Source organism: Impatiens glandulifera, chromosome 3 (genome assembly GCF_907164915.1).
Source record: "Impatiens glandulifera chromosome 3, dImpGla2.1, whole genome shotgun sequence".
Taxonomy (NCBI): Eukaryota; Viridiplantae; Streptophyta; class Magnoliopsida; order Ericales; family Balsaminaceae; genus Impatiens; species Impatiens glandulifera.
Window position 1 is genome coordinate 16,727,604 of NC_061864.1, and position 22,749 is coordinate 16,750,352.

Genomic DNA, 22,749 nt, shown 5'->3' on the forward strand with positions numbered 1-22,749 from the left:
TGGCATAAATACCACCAAAATGTTGCAACCCACGGGTTTATAAGAATTTTTGGTGAACCAACCAGACTTATCCTGACCATATTTACATTTAATCAGAGACGAATGCACCTTAGGGCTGAGGTGGCTTAAGCCAACCCAGCTCATCCTATTTTTATATATATATATATATATATATATATTTATTTATTACTTAAACAATTCATTACCTGATTTCCAGTATCTGGTTCTTCATTTTTTCTTGCTTTTTTTTGCTCTAAGGACCTTCATAACCCCTGTTATGATTGAAGAAATATTTGTAAGAAAAGGTGTAAGCTACAAATCTTGAACCATTTAGAGAGTAGTATTAGTATCTACCTTGAGAGGTGATTAGGCGATAGGCATGGCCAAGAATAAGGGTGTCACATGGTCGGAGAAGCTTGACTCTGGTGAACTTGACAATTGTGTTCTGTTCTTGATCTGTGTTTTGTTCATCTGAAAGTGGCAAAGGGATGATAAGAGAGACATGATGACCTGGGTTCATCTTCATGACCTCACTGGCTGTAATAGGCCAGTACATCCTCTCTATCTTCCCACTTGGAGCTCAGTAATGATCAATAAGTATGCATTAATCCATACAGTTAAAGATAGAAACTCACATCCTATAATTTATAAATTCTTTTTTACTTTTGTTATTTTTTATTCATTTTCTCTTTTCTTTAAATATATATATATCAATTTATTAAATTAAATATTTATATTTAAATTCTTAACTGAATTAAAGTTGAGATTTTGAAGGTTTATTGGAAGAAAATATATAAGTTATTATTTAAAATATTTTTTATTATATTAAGATGAAATTTAAACTAAATTGTATAAACAAATTATTTTTTTAAATAAATGATGTTTTAGGTGGTCATACAAATTTTTATTTTTATAAAATCTATGTATATTTGAGACAAATAAAATTACTCTTATCTTATAATTTCTATTGTTATTAGTTATAAATACATAACCTACTTATTTATAAATTTAAAAGTGTTACAAGTTTTTGTTTTTATTTTTATCTTTTATATTTTATTTTTATTTTAATACATGAGTGTCCTTTACAATTTTTCATGTAAGGTATATCTTTAAGTATGATAAGGGTGTAAGTTTTATTTTACAAAATTTTAAGGAAGATTATATTAGTAAATTACCTACTCGTATGTGACACTTTTAAATTTATAATTATCTTAAATTACATTTTTTTTCTTCCATTTTTTAAAGTTAATTTCAAAAATTTTCTTCATTTTATTTTTCAAGCCTACCCTAAATATAATTTCTAAACTCGTCCCTACATTTAATCAATTTAGCTCAAATACTATCTTGCTCAGTTGCAAATCTATTACACAATTTGGATAATAAAGTTTTATTAAATGAAACAAGATCGCGGATTCCCAACCCCCTGCTCTTTTATTAATTTAACTTTATCATAACTCACTAAATGAGAAAATGATGAATCAGACGAACCCCATAAGAATTTATACATAATTTTCTCCATCTTCACTACCACAGACTTAGGGATGACAAATAAAGACATTATATAAGTTGACATTGAAGAAAGAGCGTTCTTGATAAGAACTAATCGACCTCTCTTAGAAATCATCTTATTTTTCCATATGGAAAGCTTCCTCTCCATCTTACTTATTTGTTAGTTAATCCTAACATCAATTAATCTATTTTTGAATGCAATGAAATTAATTTAGTTATTTGAATAGAGTAATAGACCATATTTATATTTTTGTTTTAAAATGGTCCATTTATATTAAAAATTATAAAAATCGTTTAATCACACAACGAAAAAAGCATGACATTACAAAAATGTTACTCAATAGATTATCGAGCTCGTAAGTTCTCGAGAAAACGATTAACTCTCCGACCGACTCTACCAGAACGAATCTCAAAAAACGTCGTAATAATAACATTATAAATGATATGCATCAGACGACTACGATCATCGAATGTTTGATGATTTTTTTCCAACCAAATAATCCATCAAATAATAATTTGAATGATAATTTAAATATGTAGGACTGTTATATTAACCGTATCAATCCAAAATTTTCAGCAAATACTTAAAGGCTCAGATATCACTCAATGAATCATAGTAATTAGTAATACTTCACAAAGGACTACATATACTAGTCATCTTTCGATAATGTAAAAGTAAGTGAATTTTCGATTGAATATGCACATGACACATACGACAAAATAGTCAAAATAGTAAGCAAACACATTTTTTAAAAAAAGTCAAAATAAACATGTCGGCATCTCGACGCTTTATCACTTCTGCACCTCTTGATAACCACTTCAACCTCTTTCTTCGAAAAATGAGTCTCTAACATATCTTTTTGCGTTGTACTAATTGAATTAAAAATAATATCATTCAATTTAAGTTTGACCTTAAATGACTCCTCAAACAAACCCTTATAAAATTTGACAATACTCGCATAAATTTCTTGTTCACTATCATGAACTTTTCCTCGGTCGAGATCAAACTAATCACATTATTTCTTCTTTGCGTGTTAGAGATCTTATTGAAAAATTTGGTGTTTCTATCCTTAACTCTTAACCATGTAGTTTACTTCGCTAGTGTGCCATAATTTCTTCCTCCTTACGCATATCAAGCAACTTAATAACAATGTAAATTCGAGAATTAATCTATTCACGGAGAATTCACAAATCTCCTTAGTCTTTTTAATGACATTATTTTTTTAAATAAAACATTATTTTAGCACAAAATATATAAATTAACTATTGAGAAGCTAAATTTAATCTTTTATTAATATTATATTATAATATATTTTAACAAGTACAACTATCTTTCATACATTTGCCAATAAATTGTGATCTTCTCCAAATACATCATTTTCAGTTAATAAAGTATATATAGTAATATTGCATTAGAAATGAAAGGGGTAAGATTTGTATATAGGACTATATGAAATTATTTCTCAACTGTCTAGAGAGAGGAAAGGCCATAAATAAAAATTAAAAAAAAAGGGGAAAGATGGAGGCTTCCGCGAATCAAGATCTGATCAACAGAAAAAATTAGATTTGTTTGAATTAAAGTATATCGAATTGATGGGTATTCAGTGAATCAAAGCTGGCTGGATTCCATATTAACTAATTAATTAAAAGCAACAACAGACACCCATGTGATCTCATGAAATGCATAATCAGAGATGATGAAAAATGTTTACAGCTTAGAGATTCCCTTTCACCTGCACAAATATGGCAACAAACAAACAGCATCCTAACCGATCCATGCGGCTGTCGACTGCTTCTTTTAACCCATGATAACGAATTTGACTTTCTTTCATCCCTCCCTGTTCTAAAAACGCGGGTTTTAGCTCTGCTAACTGTTGTATATGACCAGCTTCCTTTCTTATAATTCTTGAGATCTGAGGAAGTGGGTTTTGTTTGTTTGTTTGTTTCAACCAAGGATATGGAAGAAGATGGTTCTAGTTGCAGGAAGAAGAGGAAGGACTATGAGGATGAAGAAGAAGAAGAGAATCAAAGTTATGGAATGTCTCAGATTTTGATGAAGAAACCCAAATTGCCTGGTTTAGCAAGGTTTCTTTCTTCTTCCACATCAAGAATTCACCTTTTTGATTCTTTATTGATAATAGTTTTTGGTGGTTGCAGTGTGATAATTGAAGCAATGAAGTTAGATAGTTTACAGAGACTTACATCATTATTGGAGCCTCTTCTTCGCAGAATCGTGAGTTTTCAATTATATATAACTTCATTCATTCATTTGTAAGTTTAAATGAATCATATAAACATTAAATCACAGGTAAGTGAAGAAGTAGATCGTGCTTTAACAAAGCAACTTGAACAACACAAACAACTAATCATCTCCAACAGCAACAACAACAAAAACAGATCAGGAGAAGAATCAAAAACTTTACAGCTTCAGTTTAAGACAAAGATGCCACCTCATCTATTCACAGGTGGTAAGGTGGAAGGAGAACAAGGATCATCCATCCATGTTATCCTCATAGATCCGTTAACAGGTAGTATTGTACGAACTGGGCCGGAATCATGTGCCAAACTTAGTATTGTTGTTCTTGGTGGGGATTTTAATGAAGAATCGGATGAGAGCTGGACTAAACAAGTGTTTGAGAGCTATGAGGTTAAAGAACGTGAAGGAAAAGGGCCACTTCTTAGTGGTGAATTGATGGTTAATTTGAAAGAGGGTATTGGAACTGTTGGAGATTTGAGTTTTACTGATAACTCAAGCTGGGTTAAGAGTAGAAAGTTTAGACTTGGTGTCAAAACATGTTATTTTGAAGAGGGTTTTCGGATTCTCGAAGGTAAAACCGACCCTTTTGCTGTCAAAGATCATCGAGGCGAACGTGAGTTTTCTTCGTGCCAAAAACAAACAAAAGATTCAATATATGTTTCTTTCTGATTTTCTCTTTTTTCTTGTAGTGTACAAGAAACACTATCCACCAGCTTTGAATGATGAAGTATGGAGACTTGATAGAATAGCAAAAGATGGAGCACTTCATAAGAAGTTAATCAAATCCCAAATCATAACAGTTGAAGATTTCCTTCGAGTGCTCGTTAGAGATGGGCAGAAACTGAGAACCGTGAGCAATTTCTTTTTGCTAATAACGATTTTCAATTCATTATCTTAATTTTTGTTTGGGATAAGACAGATTCTCGGTAGTGGGATGTCGAATAGAATGTGGGAGAACACGGTTGAACATGCGAAGACATGTGTACTAGGTAACAAACTCTATGTTTACTATGCGGATGGAGCACGAGGAATTGGTGTTGCTTTCAACGATGTTTATGAGCTTACAGGCCTTATTGCCGAAGAACAATTCTTCCAACTGGATTCACTTACATTTGATCAAAAGGTATGTTGTCTATCTGTGTTTGAATCTGAATCTAGATGATAAAACATCAGAATTTGTTCAAATCCAGTTTACAAATGATCTAATATTTCTTATTTACAGATTTTGGTAGATTCCCTGGTGAAAAAGGCTTATGAAAATTGGAATCGGGTGGTTGAATACGACAACAAAATATTGAATTCCTTGGCTATTGGCGGTAACTACCATCAAAAGTATCAGCAACAGAATGAATTATCAGATTCAGGATCTGCTTCGAATGTTGATTATGCATCAACGGGATTTGAAGATTTTGCATCAGAGGAGGAGATTCGGATCAGAAGTTTGGAGATGTTGGAGAGGGATGATATGCAGATAATGTTGAAGACACTTAACACAAACGTATATGATCAAACATTTTACTCTTACAGTAACAATGAGAAGGAAGAACTCAAAATCGATGGTTATGGTGATAAGGAGCGAGGTCATGGGGGTAAAAAGGCAGTTGTAAGTTGGGTGAAACTGAAAGCTGCTCTGAGATGGGGAATTTTCGTTCGAAAAAAGGCTGCCGAAAGGAGAGCTCAACTTGTTGAACTAGACTCGTAATTTCAAATAATTGCTAACCTAGTTGGATCAAATAGTTACACATGCTGCTGTTCCATTATAAGTTATTCTGGATTTTCATCATCAATCATAAATCAACACAACATACAATTTAACAACAACTACACACTAAACTGAGTTTAACACAATTAGACTATTCTTTGTATTTTTTACCAAATTTCAAGCATCTGTAGTGTTTGAATTCAGGCATGCTAGGAGCAGAGGTAAGCTTCGGTTTGCTTTCTTTAATAAACGAAAGTTTCTCCATTTCGTTTACAAATGTTCGAAGATGCTTAATAAATTCCGGGTAAGTTTCAAGATTGCAATGTCCTCCTCCCTTAACCCATAAAGGATCATACTTCTCCTTGGACAATTCCCATAGTCTTTTCCCATGCGACCAATCCACGATCTCATCGCTCGTTCCCTACATCAAGAAACACTTAGGATCCAATATATCCAAATGGGGTACAAGTACAACATATAATACTCACATGTATAACTAAGATTGGGCATCTGACATTTCTAATTTTGTCTATATTCTGCAAACAAACATAAGAATTCAGAATGATTTGGAAATAGGAAAGTAATCCTTTTCTGATCCAGCAATTGAAATGACTTACTTTGAAGATATCAAACCAGAGAGTGATTCTAACATTGGAAATAACTCGAATACCAGAAAGGATTGCGCTATGAAGAACAACTCCTCTTAAATTCTCCAAACCCATCCGAGATGCTAAGTGTAAAGTAGGACCACTCCCAACAGATTGTCCATACAAAATCACATCTTCATGCTTACTACCATATTCATTTCTCAAGCAATTATAAACAGCTTCAATGTCAAAATAAGTGTTGATCTCAGATGGCTTCATTCAAAAAAACATAAACAATAGAGATATCATCATCATCAATCATCAGTGAACAATCAGAGCATATATTGAAATCGATTGTTATGTGTTATGTTATGTAACATGTCTGTTTGTTTGTTTCTACCTTACCCGTGGAGGCTCCATAACCGGAATAATCATAACTGTATCAAAATTAAGGTAACAAAATTTAACCAGAAATATATATGATTGATTAATGTAATGAATAAAGGAGGGAGGAGAGATGCCTCATGATGTTGACACGAAGGTGAGCTCTGAGCTCGATGAAAAGCTCTTGCATTTGCCCTAAATCGGCAGCGTTTCCATGAGAGTACAAAATTGTAAATCTAGCAAAAGGGTGTTTCCAGAATGTGGCGGCAACTTTATTACCAACTTTAGTTTCGATCAAATGGACGACGGCGTTCTTGTCGGCGGATAGACCTGTGAAGATAAGTTTCCCGTCGTTGTCTGGGTAAATATCGTAAGTTGGTGGGTCTGGCGGGAAGAAGGCGAATTTCGCCGCTACGTTAGATGTCATATTTCCCATTTATTAATCGAACCCACCGGAGAAGAAATGAAACAGGCCGGCGAGATTTATTAAGATTTTTTTCAAAGAAATGTATGAATCTGATTTCTTCCTTTTGATGATGATTTGAGAATATGAGAAAGAGAAGAAATTTACAGAGATTTTGAAATGGGAAGGAAGAAGATCCGATCATATATATATATATAACTCTTTTTCTCTCTCTCTCTCTCCGGCTGGTCGTCGCCGGTGGACCGGTGGTCTACTGGTTGTACAACATTTTCAAAAAATACTATTTTATTCTTAACATGCATATTAACCGTCTTGTTCGGTTTTGATTATTTAAACAATTTATAAATGGGACAAGGCTTAATTATTATTTTATTTCTATAACGTAATATTTGGGTTAAGAAAAATGGAAACCGGTAAAACACCCAAAAACAATTTATGATGGACGGCTAGGATGTGGTCAAAGGTTGCAGCCAGGATCTTTCATTTTTCCTATGTTCAGTCAGTCAACAACTAAACAAATGTTTTGACCCATTATTATAAAGACGACAAAATATATATATATATATATATATATATATATATATATATATATGGAAACAAAAACAAATAATGGAAACAATATAATCAAAAAATTACTTTTTTTTTCCAGCCATTTTTATAGATTGGTTGCAGCGTTACAAGATGGAGATCACATCAAGAATACATGTTAAAGGATAAATTAATAAACATTAAAAGCTAAGAGACAATGAATTGTTCATATCTATATATTTGGGATCTTTCTTTCTTATAACTAAGTAAGAATTATCTCTATATTTAAAAATAAAATAAAAACTCGTGCTAGTATCCTAAGTTTCTCAAGCACCAAACCGCCCCTTCGGCCGCATGCTCTGCTGCATCTTTCTTTCTCGATCGAGGTTCTCCGAACGCTACAACTAGTTGTGACATTTCTTCAATATCAACAATCACCTTGAAAATAAATCTGCATGATTTTGCATGTGCATTATGAAAGAGACATTTTTTTTTATTCAGTTCAATTCAGATGAGATCACATTTCAACAAATAAGTACAAACTTACTCTTTCAAATGGCATGCTCCCGACTCACTAATGCATTCAAAATAAGGGGGTTTCCAACAGTTAGCTCCACACATAATGTACAAAACTGACTTTGATGATAGATCAACCGATAGACCTGGAAAATGTCAGTTATTAGATATAAGTAACCACGAATCCTGTCATAACTTGAACTTATGCAATTTTGAAATAACATACCTTTTGACTTGGTAGTTTCTTTCATGTCAAGATGACTAGGGGGAGGACTTTCCTCTATTTTCAAGTTATTTATTGGAATAGCACCTGAATCAGTGACATCTATAGCAGCTTCATCATACCCGATTAACTTCGCTTCCATTTTACTCGCAGAATTCAAGATTTCCTCCAATGATCTCGACTTGCATCTATAACCTTTAGCCTGCAAATGCAATAATCTTGATTATTCAAAATCCCATCATCTTTTACTAGAACTAAAAAGAAATGAGCAAGCTTCCACCTTAAGTTTGAGAAATAGCTGTTCAGAAACCGCTCTTTGGCCTGCTTTTTTGTTGAGATTGATAGAATAAGCAGTTTCCAAAACACCAGTTCCTTCGACTTTACCTTCAATTACAAATCTTCCGTCTTTTTCCACAGCAGGTAATTGCAGATCCCAGTGATAGAACTGACAAAGTTCTACAAGTTCTCTCAAAGGATTAATTTGCAGCTTTGTAAAGGGGTCCATAAAAGAGATAACTATATCCCACACGCGGTTCAAGTCAAAGCCAGTATCGAGAAGGATTGCACCTATGAAGGATTCCACTATGTCTCCTAAAATCTGAAAAATACAAATTAATAAGAAAAATATATTCATTTCTATACAGATATACTTCTAACCTCATGCAAAGCAATGGACTGAAGGGATATATATTAGTATATTACCTTTGGGCAATTTGGACCTTCTGTAAATTCCTCCATGGAAGATGTCCTAATAAAGTCGACATATTTGTCCATTGATGAAGAGAGATGCATACAGTCGTAGAGAACAAATTGTTGAAATGATTTATTTACAGCGACGCGAGCAAATGTGACATTGTTTACGTAGGAAGACCTCAGGTCTGTCAATTGACCAGGCTTCAGTTTTGGATATACTGAATATAAATAGGATGTGATTAAATAATCCAAAACAGCATCTCCAAGGAACTCCAATCTCTGTAAATATGAATGACAATTTAAAAAGAAAAAAATGGAAAAAAAAAGGTGGCTGTTGTAAGAAATAGACGCAGACCTGATAGCAGCCTCCCAATGGGTTGTTATACGAAGGATGAATGAAAGCTTGTACAAGGAGACCTTGATAAAGAAAGTGATAACCAATGGAACTCTCTAGAGATGCAATATTTTTTAGAGCAGAAAGGGGAGTAAATACTTTGCTTGCTCTGCAGATTTTACTAACTTGAGAGTGATCGAAATCAAGTTGAATGCCAAGCCATTTAAGAAATGCAGTTGCTGCCTTGAAGCCACTGTCAACTATAAATGCTCCTATAAGTGCCTCAACAACATCGGCAATTGTTTTCTTATACAACCAATGGTGACCTTTACTGCATCTGATTTCAGCATTTACATCGTGTTCCATACCGGGTTTAGGAGAATGTATTGTATGTTCTTTATCTTTGTCACATTTAACTGAGCAAGGACGGCCTAGGGCGAAAAATTGGCAGGGCTCAAATGGCTGGTCACGTATGTAGACCTAATAAATAAATGGACATAAATTAGTGTGATCTAATAAATACTAGGCATTTGCAGATAGGACTATTTCGTGTTCATAAATCTTTTTAATATTCTGTAAATGATTTTTAAGGGATAATTATTAAATGTAACTTCATAAACAAACAGTATTGATTGTGCAATAGATAAATCCTGCTTTCATTTATTTAAACATTAAAGGAAACCCCAGTAGCCTATGGGCTGCTAGGGTGTGGAATGATAACTTTTGTTGCCCAAATTCAAACTGGAAAGTCAAAAGCACGAGGACAAGAACCAGATTTGCATCAGTTACCTGTAATTTCTTCATTGTGGCTAGCTTGAGTAGATTTGAATTTTTGACAATGTTTGAACGTTTTTTTGTTAACTTTCCTTCGTCCAGGGAATCATGACAAAGAAAAAGGTACCTCCCAACTGCAAATTTGAGGAAAGCATCACCAAGAACTTCAAGCCTCTCAAGGGAGAAGTGCTCACAACATTTCTCAGTCGTAAGAGCTTCAAGAACCTGTGTTGATATAACAGTGAACTCAGATAAGACTCATTTATGTAGAGTGAATGATGCAGATTTTTTAGCATTGAAAAAAATAACCATTCTAATAAATAGTACTACAAGCATCAGAGGTACCATACACGGGCAGCAGTGACCTCAGCACCCTCAGAGAATGAAGAAGTTAATCTCTGCTTCAACTCGATTGCCACAAGAAAGTTCTCAAGGCGATGCATAATTGATGGTAACAAATACATGGAGCTTCCAATATCTTTAGAGAGACCAATGATCTTCAATTGACAAATCTCAGGAGGTAATTCAATAAAGTGTTCTTCTTTTTTGCGTGATACTGCGAGGATAATTCAAAAGAACTTAGATAGGACAACCATGAGCCATAAGTATGTGAATTTCCCTTTTCAAAAATGGAAAATGATAGTGCAAATTCAAAATATAGTTCTATAAATGTCAGAACTATTAAAATTTATTAGTTCTTATAATTATTTTTTATTGACTTACAAATAATCTATTGTAATCTTATGGTTAAGTTTTATTGTATTGAAGTTTCTAATCATGTCATTTAACATAAACAATTTATACAGGATAAAGGAAAACTAAGTTTTTATCAGAAACGCCCTGCTTCTATCTGACTTTTTTCAAAATTGATTCTGCTTATATCTCTGACTTAAGTCTTAACTACTGGATGTTTGATTCACCAAAACTTCAGTTTAGTGAATGAGGGAGACTGATAAAGAGCGTTTTTATGGACAACCTCTTTTATATATTGAAAAATAAATAACTAATAAATGATCATCCTAGCAGCCAACAATCTAACTTCTATTACAAATAAAATTAAAAAAGAATGTATTTGGTCTTGAATAAAAATATTATGATATCTCTATCATCTAATATTTTGAGCCAAAGGAAAGGAAATGTCTCAACTCCCAAAGAAACATGTGCTTATCCCTTTCCATCAAACTATATGCTTATCTGAAAGAAACAACATTTATAGAAGAGATGAGCTAGTCAGCTAAACAACCCTTATATATCCTTCTAAATAGCTCGATCAAGTAAGCATATAAAGTATTGAAGAAATAACAGTTAACTGAATATTAACTGGCACTTCTTAAAATAACAGCTTATATTTTTTTAATACAATGTTGAGACTTTTTTTGGAAAAAATATAGTTAGATCCAAAGTAATAAAATCAATATAATAAGCATTCCTTCTAGTTGTTCAATGTAATAAATCAAAATGTCTCATACTCTATTAATAACATAGAAAAAAAGGCCTCAAGTACCTGAGTAACCCCCTTTCCGCAGTAAATTGTCCACGGCAAAGACCCTTTTTGCTTTCAAAAGAGGTTGATCGGGATAGAAAAATTCAATTTTAAACCTGATTAATGCAATTTGGACTTTGAGGTTAATATAGCATCAAGTCAGCAGCTTAACAAACAAACATTAATACATCTAAGCAAAAGATTACAAGTCATGTGTGAAAACATTATTAAGGTTACTTACTTTTTCATATAATGTTGGATATGAGTTGATGTTTCTTTGTACAAGCTATAAGCATTCTTGTCCGTGACAACATCAGCAATGAAGAAAAATGCTTTCTTGCACGGAACATATATCAAACTATTTACAACATCATCTGTACTATGGGAACCATTGGCAAGTTGTAGGTGATTGTTGTTCAAAGAAATCACTTTATTTCTAGATTCAACCAGTGTCCTGAACATTGGTGAGGACAATGATCGTCTCATAAGACACCAGTCAACAGTCATGGTGTTCTCGTACTCGGTTATAATTACTGGTAGTAGCAGATAGAAAGTTGACGTCTCTGGATTACTAAGTTCATCTTTGTCCAAGGTAAAAAAATCAGCAATCAACTCAGATCGGTCATGGATGGCCTTCAATAGTATTTTCTGGAACCATTGTGCCTGTAACATCTGCAGGAATATTTAGTATTATATAGGAAGAAATTATAAACACATAGATCTGCATTAACATATTTCTCAAAAGAGGTTTTACCTCGTCCTGGTCAAATTTTGTAAGTCCGAAAGGGAGAAGTTCCGAAGTAACAGTTCTGCCATGAGACAAACAGAGATCTAACTTCATTTTCTCAGCCTCTTCTGGGAGGGGAGCTTTCAGGAAGAGACCAAAGTTTCTGTACACCCTATCAGGTGGAGTTGGAGATAACTTCATATAATAAGAATTCAGAGAGATCGAGTTCTCAGAGAAATCCCATGGTTCCTTCAATATAGCAGGAACAAGCATCTCATGTAGCTCTCGTCGAGAAATTGGATCTGCAACAAGGAAAAGCTATACACTCCAGTGACTGTTGTTTTTAGAGAAAACCCCTTTAGAGCAATTTTATTAACGAAGGATAAATTTTTTATCCAAACATATATAAAAAAAAAAACTCGCAAGAACAGAAAAAAAGGACAGTGAAATGATTTAAACTAAGTATTTGTGATTGGAATAACAAATAAAGCAGACGAGATTAAATCATCTTATCGGTTCTGTCTCACCGTTGGAGTCTTCTGAATTGCAAAGGTCAAAACATTCATCATTTTCATCTTCCTGCTCTGGTAAGAGGTAGTCTGTCAAAGCTCCTAATTCATGCAATTCTTTACATGCTTTCAAGCAGGCATCTTTCTTAGCTTCTTCTCTATTAATTTGTGGTGACCCAATAATCTTGTGAATTGGTGCATTGGAAGGGAGAATTATAGTACATACAATCATCTTAGTTTCATTGAAGTAGAGCAGCTCCGGTTTGGGGGTGAAATATCTGAGGAATGACATCAACCACCTCAATGACTTTCGGAACCAAGCCAAAAAATGGTTGTCAAATGAAGAAATAGAATAAGAACATACTCATCTCGAGGAAGCTTAGCGCAGTAGTGATAAAGTAATGAGACGCTTAATGCACGGCTCACAGTGGCACCACTGGAAGCAACTGTGTATGATTTTTCATCAAAATCAACAAAAGTTGAACTTGATGTTCTGCGGGCAATCTCTTTGTTCATTTCATCTTCTTCTTTCATGAAATTCTCTAATAAATTCATCTCATTCATACTAGTTCTGAATTATATGTCAAAAAGAAAATTAATTTGGTCCAAGAGCAGAAACATAAGAAACATATCTAACAGGGTAAAATTATGGAAGTTTTCCGAACCTGTCCACCAGCAATGCATATTCCGATTGTGGCATTCGTGCACGACCTCTAGACTGTATAAAACTAGACACAGTTTCTGGAAGATCAAACCGCACAACAAGGCAGCATGTTTGGATGTCAAGACCCTCCTCACCCACTTTCGTTGCAACTAATAAATTTAGCTGTGTTTTATAAAAGAAATATAAAATCATACAAAAAAAGCAGAAAAAAAGATGGCAAACCTATTGAGGAGTTAAAAGATTAGGCGCTCAAAATAATTAGTGCTGTAATCCAAAATATACCTTGCCTGAACGGAACTTTTCAAGAATGGAGTATATGTTTTTTCGGGACTTATTCCCCTTTCCAGAATGGGCTCCTATAAGGAAGTCACACCTCCAAAATGATAGAATTGAAAGGCTCCTTAAGATGCATGTCAAAGATTTTGCAATCACGATTCTTTTTACAAATATAATACAGTTCATATTTTGTTGCACCCTGCAAAAAAAAGAAAGTATTTGATATGTCCAATGATGGTCTACATCATTATCTTAGCGACTCAAAAAATAAAAGGAACCATTCTCATGATGAATAAAAATCCAAGCACTTTCACAAAACTCAACTACACAAATTATGGATAATGACACCGAATTATAAGCATTTGGGTTAGAAATATCCTAACAGTCAATCACCAACCTAAACTCAGAAAGAATTTCCACAAGTCTTAAAAGCTTCCTCGAGAAAAATGGTTCCTCTAAAACATCCACAATGGATGAAGTAACTGCATTTGGACCTGCAAGAATGAAGAAACAAACTATGAACCATCACACAACTTCTAGGAAAATTTATATTCTTACTTCATATTACCCATGTTTTTCAACTATTAAGTGAACCTAGAAAGAAGAATGTGGCCCTACTCACTACAAAACACATAAGTCCATCTAAGATCTACTTGCAATAAGCAATCACTAACCATTTTGGAAAATGATTAGGATTGATAGGCATCAACATGTATACTTATTTTATACATTTACCTTCCGCATTATCCATCCCAAGCATATCTGCAGACTGATTAAGATACTTGTTGCATACAGAGTAGTTGCTATCATTTTCTTTTGCCTCTATCCATTTACTTCTCACTGAGTGGTCACCTTCCATAAGCATGCTACAAGCCTTCAAGAGTAAAAGAAAAAATTGTTTATGAAAAAGGATTTTTATTAGGATTATTTGGGTAAAATGACCAAAATATCATTAGTATTAATATTTTAAAATGTTATAATGAATATAGTAAGGGTAATTTTGTATTTAAGTTGATGATTTGAAGTGATGGTTGATGGAATGGTGGTTTATTTGGAAATAATTCAAAATAATCCACATCAAACAAGCTCTTATTCATGTGATGGCTTACTTGATATGCTCCACGAACGCCAAGAGTTTCTAGACAAAATAAAAGATTGTTCTGCAGCCTTAGGAGCATCTTCTTCGTGTTCTTCACAGTAATATTGTCAGCCTTCTCATTCAAGCAGCTTGACACACACTGTCCAAAGTAACAAATGTAAGTCCATCTCAATTGGCAAAGATAAGAATTAGTATATAACATGTCAACATCATCACCTCGCATTTGATTTCACCAAGTTTTCGGCGGTAGAACATGTAAGGAGAAGATAAGTGGTTTGCAGAACCATCATAATAGTATATATTCAGTTTAGGTGTAACCACAAACTCATTCAGCTCTTCTCTGTTATCGACTGAGATCACCTACGATGAGTGACAAAACCATAAGTCTAGATCAAGAATCAGAGCAAGGAGGCCAATATTTACAACATCCAACTTTACTCAATTATCTTAATATATGTTTTCTCAGAAATAGATTCCAGGGACTGGAATTCCTCAAGGGAGCTCCAAAAACTACCTTAGAGTGAAGCAAAGTCTCAAGGGTATTGATGGAAGTGCCTGAAAGGGCAATACCATCATTAATATATTAAAGCAATGTATTAACTACAATAGCATCACCCACAGCCTCAAAATGGTCTTTCAGAATAACAAGCTTGTATACCTTATAGAGTTAATTTATTGATCCATTTGAAATTTGCAGAAGCTCATTGTAAAACGAAATAATTGAAGGGGAAAACAATAAGTTACCTTTCCCTAGTTTCGGAGATGCAGTCATGCCAAAAACACGAGGCAGCTTTACAGCATCACTTCTATAGAATACCTATATCACATCCCAATAATATGCATATGTCATATACATCTAATGAACCAAAATACATATAATAAGGCAAGTTTTTTACTTTCATGATTTCTGCATAGGGATGATTACTCTCAAGTTGTGCGTAATGACATTCGTCAAAAATGAGAAGAGCAATGAGTTCAATCTTAATGAAGCGGTGGGATAAGTTATGCAGCAATATTTGAGGGGTCATAACAAGAACCTGTAAATAAATGTAAGAGAAAGCATAAGTAACCTCAGTGTTATTGTGGACCAGCTGAAAAAAAAGTGCCCATGTTTTTCATCCTTAATTCACATCAAACCGGAAACAAACTTCATCCTATGTAATGTGAAATTTGATTGAGTAGAATTAATGACTAACCTCGTACTTTTCCATCTCTTTCTCCCAAACTTGATGCTTTTTAAAATGCTTGTTTTTTCCGCAGTGCAACCCAACTTTAAAATCCGTAGATTCTTGTATGACTTTGGATTGCTGCAAAATTGACAAGAAGAGTTCATCAGTATTTTGTTAATAACAGAAATTTAGATCCAATCATAGCTAATTCCCCCCAAAGAAAAACCAGGACTTACCTGCTCGACAAGAGCCACAGTAGGCGCAAGGAAGACACAAATGTCCTTTTTAGGTTTTCTTATCAAAGAACCCATCTCATGCATAAGCAACACTGCAATGTGAGTCTTTCCACAGCCAGTTTCTAAATACACGATTATGTTTTCCTTCACAGCTTTGTCACAAATATCCAACTGATACCTGCATTTGATATAAACCTAGTTACAGCTAGCTAGCTAGACGAATTAGATAATCATTAACACCTTAGAGAATTCAATGAGAAAATATTGAATTCTTGATGATTTCTTCACAAACTAAACGGAGGATAGTTCAGGGGGGAAACAATACAATAGAGCAAAAGGAACTGCGTCATTCTCAATTCTTGTGTATATCAAAACATATATATAACATAAAGAAATCACAACTCAAAATAAACACGATATGAAGACTAAAGAAGAAATGCAAGAATGTAACCCTCACTTTCTCGCGATTTTCCTCGGGTCCACCTTCTTCCGATCTCCTTCTTCCAGTTTCCCGCCGCCGCCGTCGTCCAGCGAGAGCGATGAAAAGTGCTCTAGAACCAGCCCAGTCTCAGTTATAGACTGGTAGGTCGTGTCAGCGTATTCTTCGTCCATATCGGAAATCAGAGATTCAAAGCGGACAGACGATGACGATGAAGATGATCGAAGATTAAGTAGAGCTTGACTTCATATGACTATAAGTAAAGAGAAATGGTGAAGTAAAGAACAAGGAAGGAATGCCGTATCTGATTCGTTGGATTTAAAAGCAAAATAAAAGCACTGTCCGAATATTATGTGCATACTTGGCATGCGTCCCTTTTCCACGTAAATGGTGGTTTTCTTTTGTTGACCAAATAAATAACCTAGGGAGAATATCATATTTAATACTCAATCTAATTTAATTGGGAAATTTGATAAGATGACGCTACTAATAGCCTTAATTTCAAAAAAGGTCTTGTAAAATGGGTTTTTTTGCCCTGCGAAAAGTCTATAATACCCCTCGAGCGCCTAGTTTATCGTTCAATTACGAGAAATGTTATTCACGCATTTTCATCTAAAATGCGTTAATACGCATTTTAGATGAAAATGCGTGAATGACATTTCTCGTAATTAGTCTATTTCTCACATTTGGTCTATTTATCGCATTTGGTCTATTTATCGCATTTTGTTTATTTCTCGCATTTGGTCTATTTCTCGCATATTATCTATTTTTCGCATATTGTCTATCTATCGCATATAGTCTAATTCAATAATTTCTTTATAGGATGGGCTAGTGAAGGATAAGAAGGTGCAGAAAAACTCAAAAACAAGACTCAAAGCAAGACCTACTATACTTTTTTTTTTTTTGAGAACGCTGGGTTCCGCTACTCCTATGGAGTGCGACTATTCCCCGCGAGTTAAGTACATAGCCCGCAAACATACTTAACCAATTAACCAGGCGCAGAACAACTTGCCGCCTGACGGGCTCGAACCCAGGACCTTATGGAGGCCTGGGGGATATCCACCTCTTGTTGCCACTAGGCTAGAAGAAGGGATGACCTACTATACTTAAAGAACTCATCAATTAATTATTATAAACAACAACGATATTTTTTGGTGGTTCAAAAATTTTGTCAAACACCTGGTGTGTAAGAGGACATACCCATATAAAAACACCACTAGCCCATATAAAAACAAAGATACAGTCCCTGCTCACTTTTTACTGAAATTCACGTTCGTAATCCTTAAAATGATGATTCATCATTACCTTATGCCTCACATGTCTCTCTCTATTTTACTTTTATTTAATGGTACTTTGTTATTTCAAATATTACTGAAACATGGTGATTACTTCAAATAAAATTGAACTACTGTAATTATGATTTAATAAAAATGTTCACACTTTCAATTTGGAATATCCAACTTCTAGTTGTTACCCACAATAAACAAAGAGTTTCAATTCAACCAATTCATCTAATTAAATTTTGTTAATAAGTCTTTAACAATATCTATCCAACAGATAACAGAAAGAAGAAAGAACACTAAACAAATATCAAACTATACAAAAGTATTACTTAGGATGAATGAAATAAAAAAAGAAACATATTGTGTTTTATCTAGTTACTAATTGTCAAATTGTCCATCCGAGTTGAATTGCCCTAACTTTCCACATTTTGGTAATCTTAAGTTCTTTCACGAGCTCTGCTTGTGCTGTCTCTCACCCCCCCTTCACAAGTCTCCATTCCCAAGCTAAACAGTAGACAAAAATGAGCAAAATAACACCGAAGTCAAAACCCTTCTTTCTCGAAGATGGTCTGTTTTGGCTTTGTGGTTTTAGTTGTCAACCACCTCAATTAGGGTAGTTTCATAGTCACTAGGTGCCTCAAATCCATGGAGATTGATCACTGTGGCAGCCACATTTGCAAGTCCTCCAGTTGGAACGTCTTTCCTGTACCTCACACCAGCCGCCAAACCTGGCCCTCCAATTGCAATAGGCACCTGTACAAATGCAACCAAACCTACAAATTATTTCTCGGTTTTTCACCTCGATATAGTAATAATAATAATGCATATTTGTTCTTACGAGTTTAAGAGTGTGAGAGGTCAAAATTTGAACATTTCCATTTTTATCAAGATCTGGCTCTCCCTTCTTGTTCCTCTTCACCATGTCTTTTGCGTTTCCATGATCAGCAGTAATCACATATATTCCTCCCACTTGCTCAATTGCATCAAGTATAATCTGTCAACATCCAAATACACAAAAACTGAATTCAATCAACAACAACAGCTGAATTCAAAAGTATCTGAATCTATATATCCCAGAAATGATTGGTGGATTCCTAAGCATTGCTTGATCTGGTTTATTTAAGAATAATTTCAAACAACTCATTACTAATCTTGTCGTTTAAATCATCATTAGCCAAAATACTCTCTAAAGGAAATTTAGTAATAGAATCCAGATACAAAATTATTTGTCAATAAAGCATATATGATCAAAATTCAAGAATAGAAGTTAGACCTTGACAACTTCATCAGCAGCTTTGCAAGCAACAACGGTGGCATCAATATCACCAGTGTGTCCCACCATGTCACCATTAGGAAGGTTGATACGAACCTAGAATAAAAAAGAAGGCCAGATATTAAACCACATTTGTCAAAAACAAAAGTTTAACTTCTGCTTCCATAGATCAATGAAGTACAAACCCATGTGTTGTTGATTGTCATCATCTTTACATAGATAAACTGGTAAGATTTCCTTAAAACTCTAGATCCTGTATCCAACATAATATCACTTGGATAATATTCAAAACCCTAGAATACATAAGAATGCATTGAGACGAGAATGTCTTACATTAGCGATCGGAGGGATAGGAGATAGGGTTTGAGAGAGAGTCGGAACCCTAAAAATTGGAGATTTAAAATGAGGGTCAAGATTAGGCGCTTTATATAGTATGAAAGACGCATATTACATAATGTGCGTATATGTAATATGCGTATTTCAATGTACGCATATTACATATTACGCATAAGTGTAATTCGAGTAAGTGCAGTCACAGGGACAAGACAGACATTTCGCAGGACGAAAATGCCCATTTTGCAAACATTATCAGGCTCGGGCCTTTTTTGGAATTAAGGCTATTAGTAGGGTCATTTCTCATTTAATGAAGGGTTAGAAAAAAATGTAACAAAAGAAGGTCACAAATTCGACGAGGTCTGTCACGTGTTTAGAAAAAGAAAAAGAAAATGTATAAATTCAATTCCCACTCATTGTCGCAAATCTTTTCACTCAACTCTCTTCGACAAAAATCGTCTTCAAACTCAAAACTCTAAACTTATTCATTCCGTGAACTCAAAAAATACAAAAAAAAAAAAAATCATCAAAATTGTAGATTTTTCCACTTTAGTTACACAAAATATTTATTTTTATTTTGTATAGATAACAAACTTCTTCGAGTTTAATTGTACCGTTTTTATTACCTATGTAGTTTAGTTGATTGATTCAATTGCTATCAACCAAACTACTGAAGTAATAAAAACGGTACATTTTTTGTTCAACGGACGATTTGTTCATACTTCATCTTCTGAGACGTTGTCTTTCTTATATTTCTGAACATTAAACCTAAAAAAGTTTGTAATCTATACAAAATAAAAATAAATATTTTGTGTAACTAAAGCTGCAAAACCTACCATTTCGACGAAAAAAATTAATGTTTTTGAGTTCACGCAATGAATAAATTTAGAGTTTTGGGTTTTGAGACGATTTTTTCTGAAGGGAGTTAAAAATATATATGATTTGTGACAATGAGCGGAAATTGAATTTAGACATTTTTTTTCTCTCATGCACATGACAGACCACGTTAAATTCGTGACATTTCTTTCGTTTTGTTGTCTTGTCAGAACTCTTATTGAAAATATTTTTGTTAATGCTTATAAATAATAATAAAATATAGATTTAATGTTAACTCAAATATCAAATATATAATGTTTCATTCTTACTTAAAAAATACTTTAATTTAAAATATTGTGCTTCAAAATTAATCCAGATTAATCCAATACACATAACAATTATTATCTGTGTTTTTTTATCATTTAATTTAATATTAAAAAACTAAAATATCTAATTTTAAAAGAAAAAAATAAGTTAAATACATTACTCTACACAAATTACTAAATATCAAATTATCATTCTAAATTTAATAAATTACTTTTATATATAAAGTATTATTAAGTTTTCTATTTTTTTTTCATTTACAAATACAATAAATCTCAAGTTTTCTCTTTGATAGTAATTAATGAGATTTTCAATATTACTAGACTAATTAGGAAGATCCCGTGCGATAAAATATATTATTACAACGTCCGGCGTTCATAAAATTTGGTATTGAATTTAAAATATAAAATGTTATTAGCTTAATTGATTAAAGAGTTATACTTGTTTTTGTTAGGTTGCGAGTTCGAAACATATCTATCCCGGCAATCCGGAGTTCCGAACACTTTCAAAATTAAGCATCAAATTTGGTGTTGAATTTAAAGTATGATTTGTTACTAGCATAGTTGGTTTAAGAGTAGTATTTGTTTTGTTAGGTTGCGAGTTCGAAACATACCTATATCTCGTTTTAAGTTTATGGGCGGGTCAATCCAGAATCCGACCCAAATATTAATTTACTCTCACATATATATCCAAATTAACCACAACCAAATTAACCACAACTTTCGACCCGACAATCCGGACACTTTCAAAATTAAGCATCATTATATATATAAATAGTTAGTTAAAAATGTCTCGCGTTCATCAAATTTGGTGTTAAACTTAAAATATAAAGTGTTATTAGCCTAGTTGGTTAAAGAGTTATACTTATTTTGTTAGGTTGCGAGTTTGAAACATATCTATAGCATTTTTAATTTTATTTTTAACCGTTTTAAGTTTATGGACGGGTCAACCCAGAATCCGACTCAAATATCAATTTACTCTCACATATATATCCAAATTAATCACAGCTTTCGACCCGACAATCCGAACATTTTCAAAATTAAGCATCATTATATATATATATATATATATATAGTCTTTCTTATATTATATTACTAGTTAATAAATTATAAATTAATAATTTCATATTGAAATTAAAAAAGTATAGTATTTATTTTTAATATTTAATATATTAAGTTGATATTTTTTCATATATTATATATTAGTTTTAGATATTATCAAATTAATTTAAATATTGAGTATTTAAAGTTTAGATTTTATTTTTTTTGAAAAACGGTTAGAACCATTTCATTAAAATCTCAAAAATGGGAGGGTCAAAAATCAAAACTAGACAAACTCTAACTATATGAATAAAAATGACAATCAAAAGACCCTAAAAAAAATTGATTAGTAACATTCACACATTCTAAAAAACAGATATTACCAACAGAAAAAATACGTTCAAATTTAACCATCTTAGTCTGGCATTTTCGCATGCCATCTGTTTTCATTGAGAGATCTTCTTCCCCTTCCTCTTCCTCTCCCACTTCCTTTTACGATGAAAGGAAATTGTATTGAAAATGATGATGAGTATTGTTGTTTCTCATTTTGAATTCTCTCTTTGTACGAGCTCGTTCTAATTTGATAGAAATAATTATTTCTGAGAATTTCAGGGCTTTTACCGTTGTTATCTTCAACTTGAATTTATGTGTTATTGTCTTTCTTATCTTCGGCTTCAGCTTCAAACTCTACATTGGTTTTGGAATCTTCTTTATCGACTTTAGAATTCTCTGTTTCAGTTTTGAAATTCTGGGTATCTTCCTCTTGAGTTTCCTCAACAACTTGAGGTTCATCTTCCATTTCTATCATGATCCTTCGCATTATAAAAAATTTTATTTTCCTCTTCACGTAATTCCCTTTATTTTCTTTCTTACACTACTTTATTTTTTCTCATAATCCTTCATACTTTTTTTTACAACTGTTTGATCTTTGAGTTTAGCATCCTCTATTTTCTTATTTTTCTTTTCTATTTCTTGGCTTTTTTGGTTTTATGTATTTCTTCTTTAGCTTTATCACATTTATTGTGCAGGAAAGTGTTACAAAAAGCACACCTCTTTGGTTTCCATTCATAAGAGATCTTCATAACATTGTGTTTTCATTTCCTATCAACAACTGTTATTTTTATTGACAGAACACTCATAAGATGCA

At 33.2% G+C, this 22,749-nt stretch overlaps 3 protein-coding genes across 4 annotated transcripts; 1 reads left to right on the forward strand and 2 right to left on the reverse strand.

Annotated features, from left to right (window-relative positions):
• Positions 1-3,160: 3,160 nt before the first annotated feature.
• On the forward strand, positions 3,161-5,577 carry LOC124932183 (calmodulin-binding protein 60 F-like). Its single transcript, XM_047472798.1, has 6 exons — positions 3,161-3,594; positions 3,667-3,742; positions 3,818-4,379; positions 4,456-4,616; positions 4,686-4,889; positions 4,989-5,577. Exons 1-6 carry the CDS (start codon positions 3,467-3,469, stop codon positions 5,466-5,468), a joined length of 1,611 nt encoding a protein of 536 aa, XP_047328754.1. The 5' UTR covers positions 3,161-3,466; the 3' UTR covers positions 5,469-5,577.
• Positions 5,577-7,000, reverse strand: LOC124932184 (alpha/beta hydrolase domain-containing protein 17B-like). Its single transcript, XM_047472799.1, has 5 exons — positions 6,577-7,000; positions 6,456-6,492; positions 6,086-6,328; positions 5,957-6,004; positions 5,577-5,889 (listed from the first exon to the last, which is right to left on the reverse strand). Exons 1-5 carry the CDS (start codon positions 6,873-6,875, stop codon positions 5,620-5,622), a joined length of 897 nt encoding a protein of 298 aa, XP_047328755.1. The 5' UTR covers positions 6,876-7,000; the 3' UTR covers positions 5,577-5,619.
• A 513-nt stretch (positions 7,001-7,513) lies between these two features.
• On the reverse strand, positions 7,514-16,818 carry LOC124930978 (dicer-like protein 4). Of its 2 annotated transcripts, XM_047471352.1 has the most exons (25): positions 16,552-16,818; positions 16,095-16,272; positions 15,886-15,996; positions 15,586-15,726; positions 15,434-15,506; positions 15,204-15,244; positions 14,906-15,049; positions 14,700-14,828; positions 14,326-14,464; positions 13,988-14,084; positions 13,597-13,789; positions 13,316-13,476; positions 13,015-13,221; positions 12,669-12,928; positions 12,169-12,443; positions 11,656-12,086; positions 11,436-11,530; positions 10,282-10,487; positions 9,947-10,156; positions 9,179-9,637; positions 8,833-9,102; positions 8,411-8,728; positions 8,134-8,332; positions 7,939-8,053; positions 7,514-7,842 (listed from the first exon to the last, which is right to left on the reverse strand). In XM_047471352.1, the coding sequence occupies exons 1-25, from the start codon at positions 16,704-16,706 to the stop codon at positions 7,701-7,703; spliced, it is 4,749 nt and encodes a 1,582-aa protein (XP_047327308.1). In that variant the 5' UTR covers positions 16,707-16,818; the 3' UTR covers positions 7,514-7,700. The 2 variants fall into 2 exon arrangements, with proteins under 2 accessions (XP_047327308.1, XP_047327310.1); XM_047471354.1 differs by lacking the exons at positions 15,204-15,244; positions 15,586-15,726; positions 15,886-15,996; positions 16,095-16,272; positions 16,552-16,818 and having other exon boundaries at positions 15,434-15,488.
• Between the last annotated feature and the right edge of the window lie 5,931 nt (positions 16,819-22,749).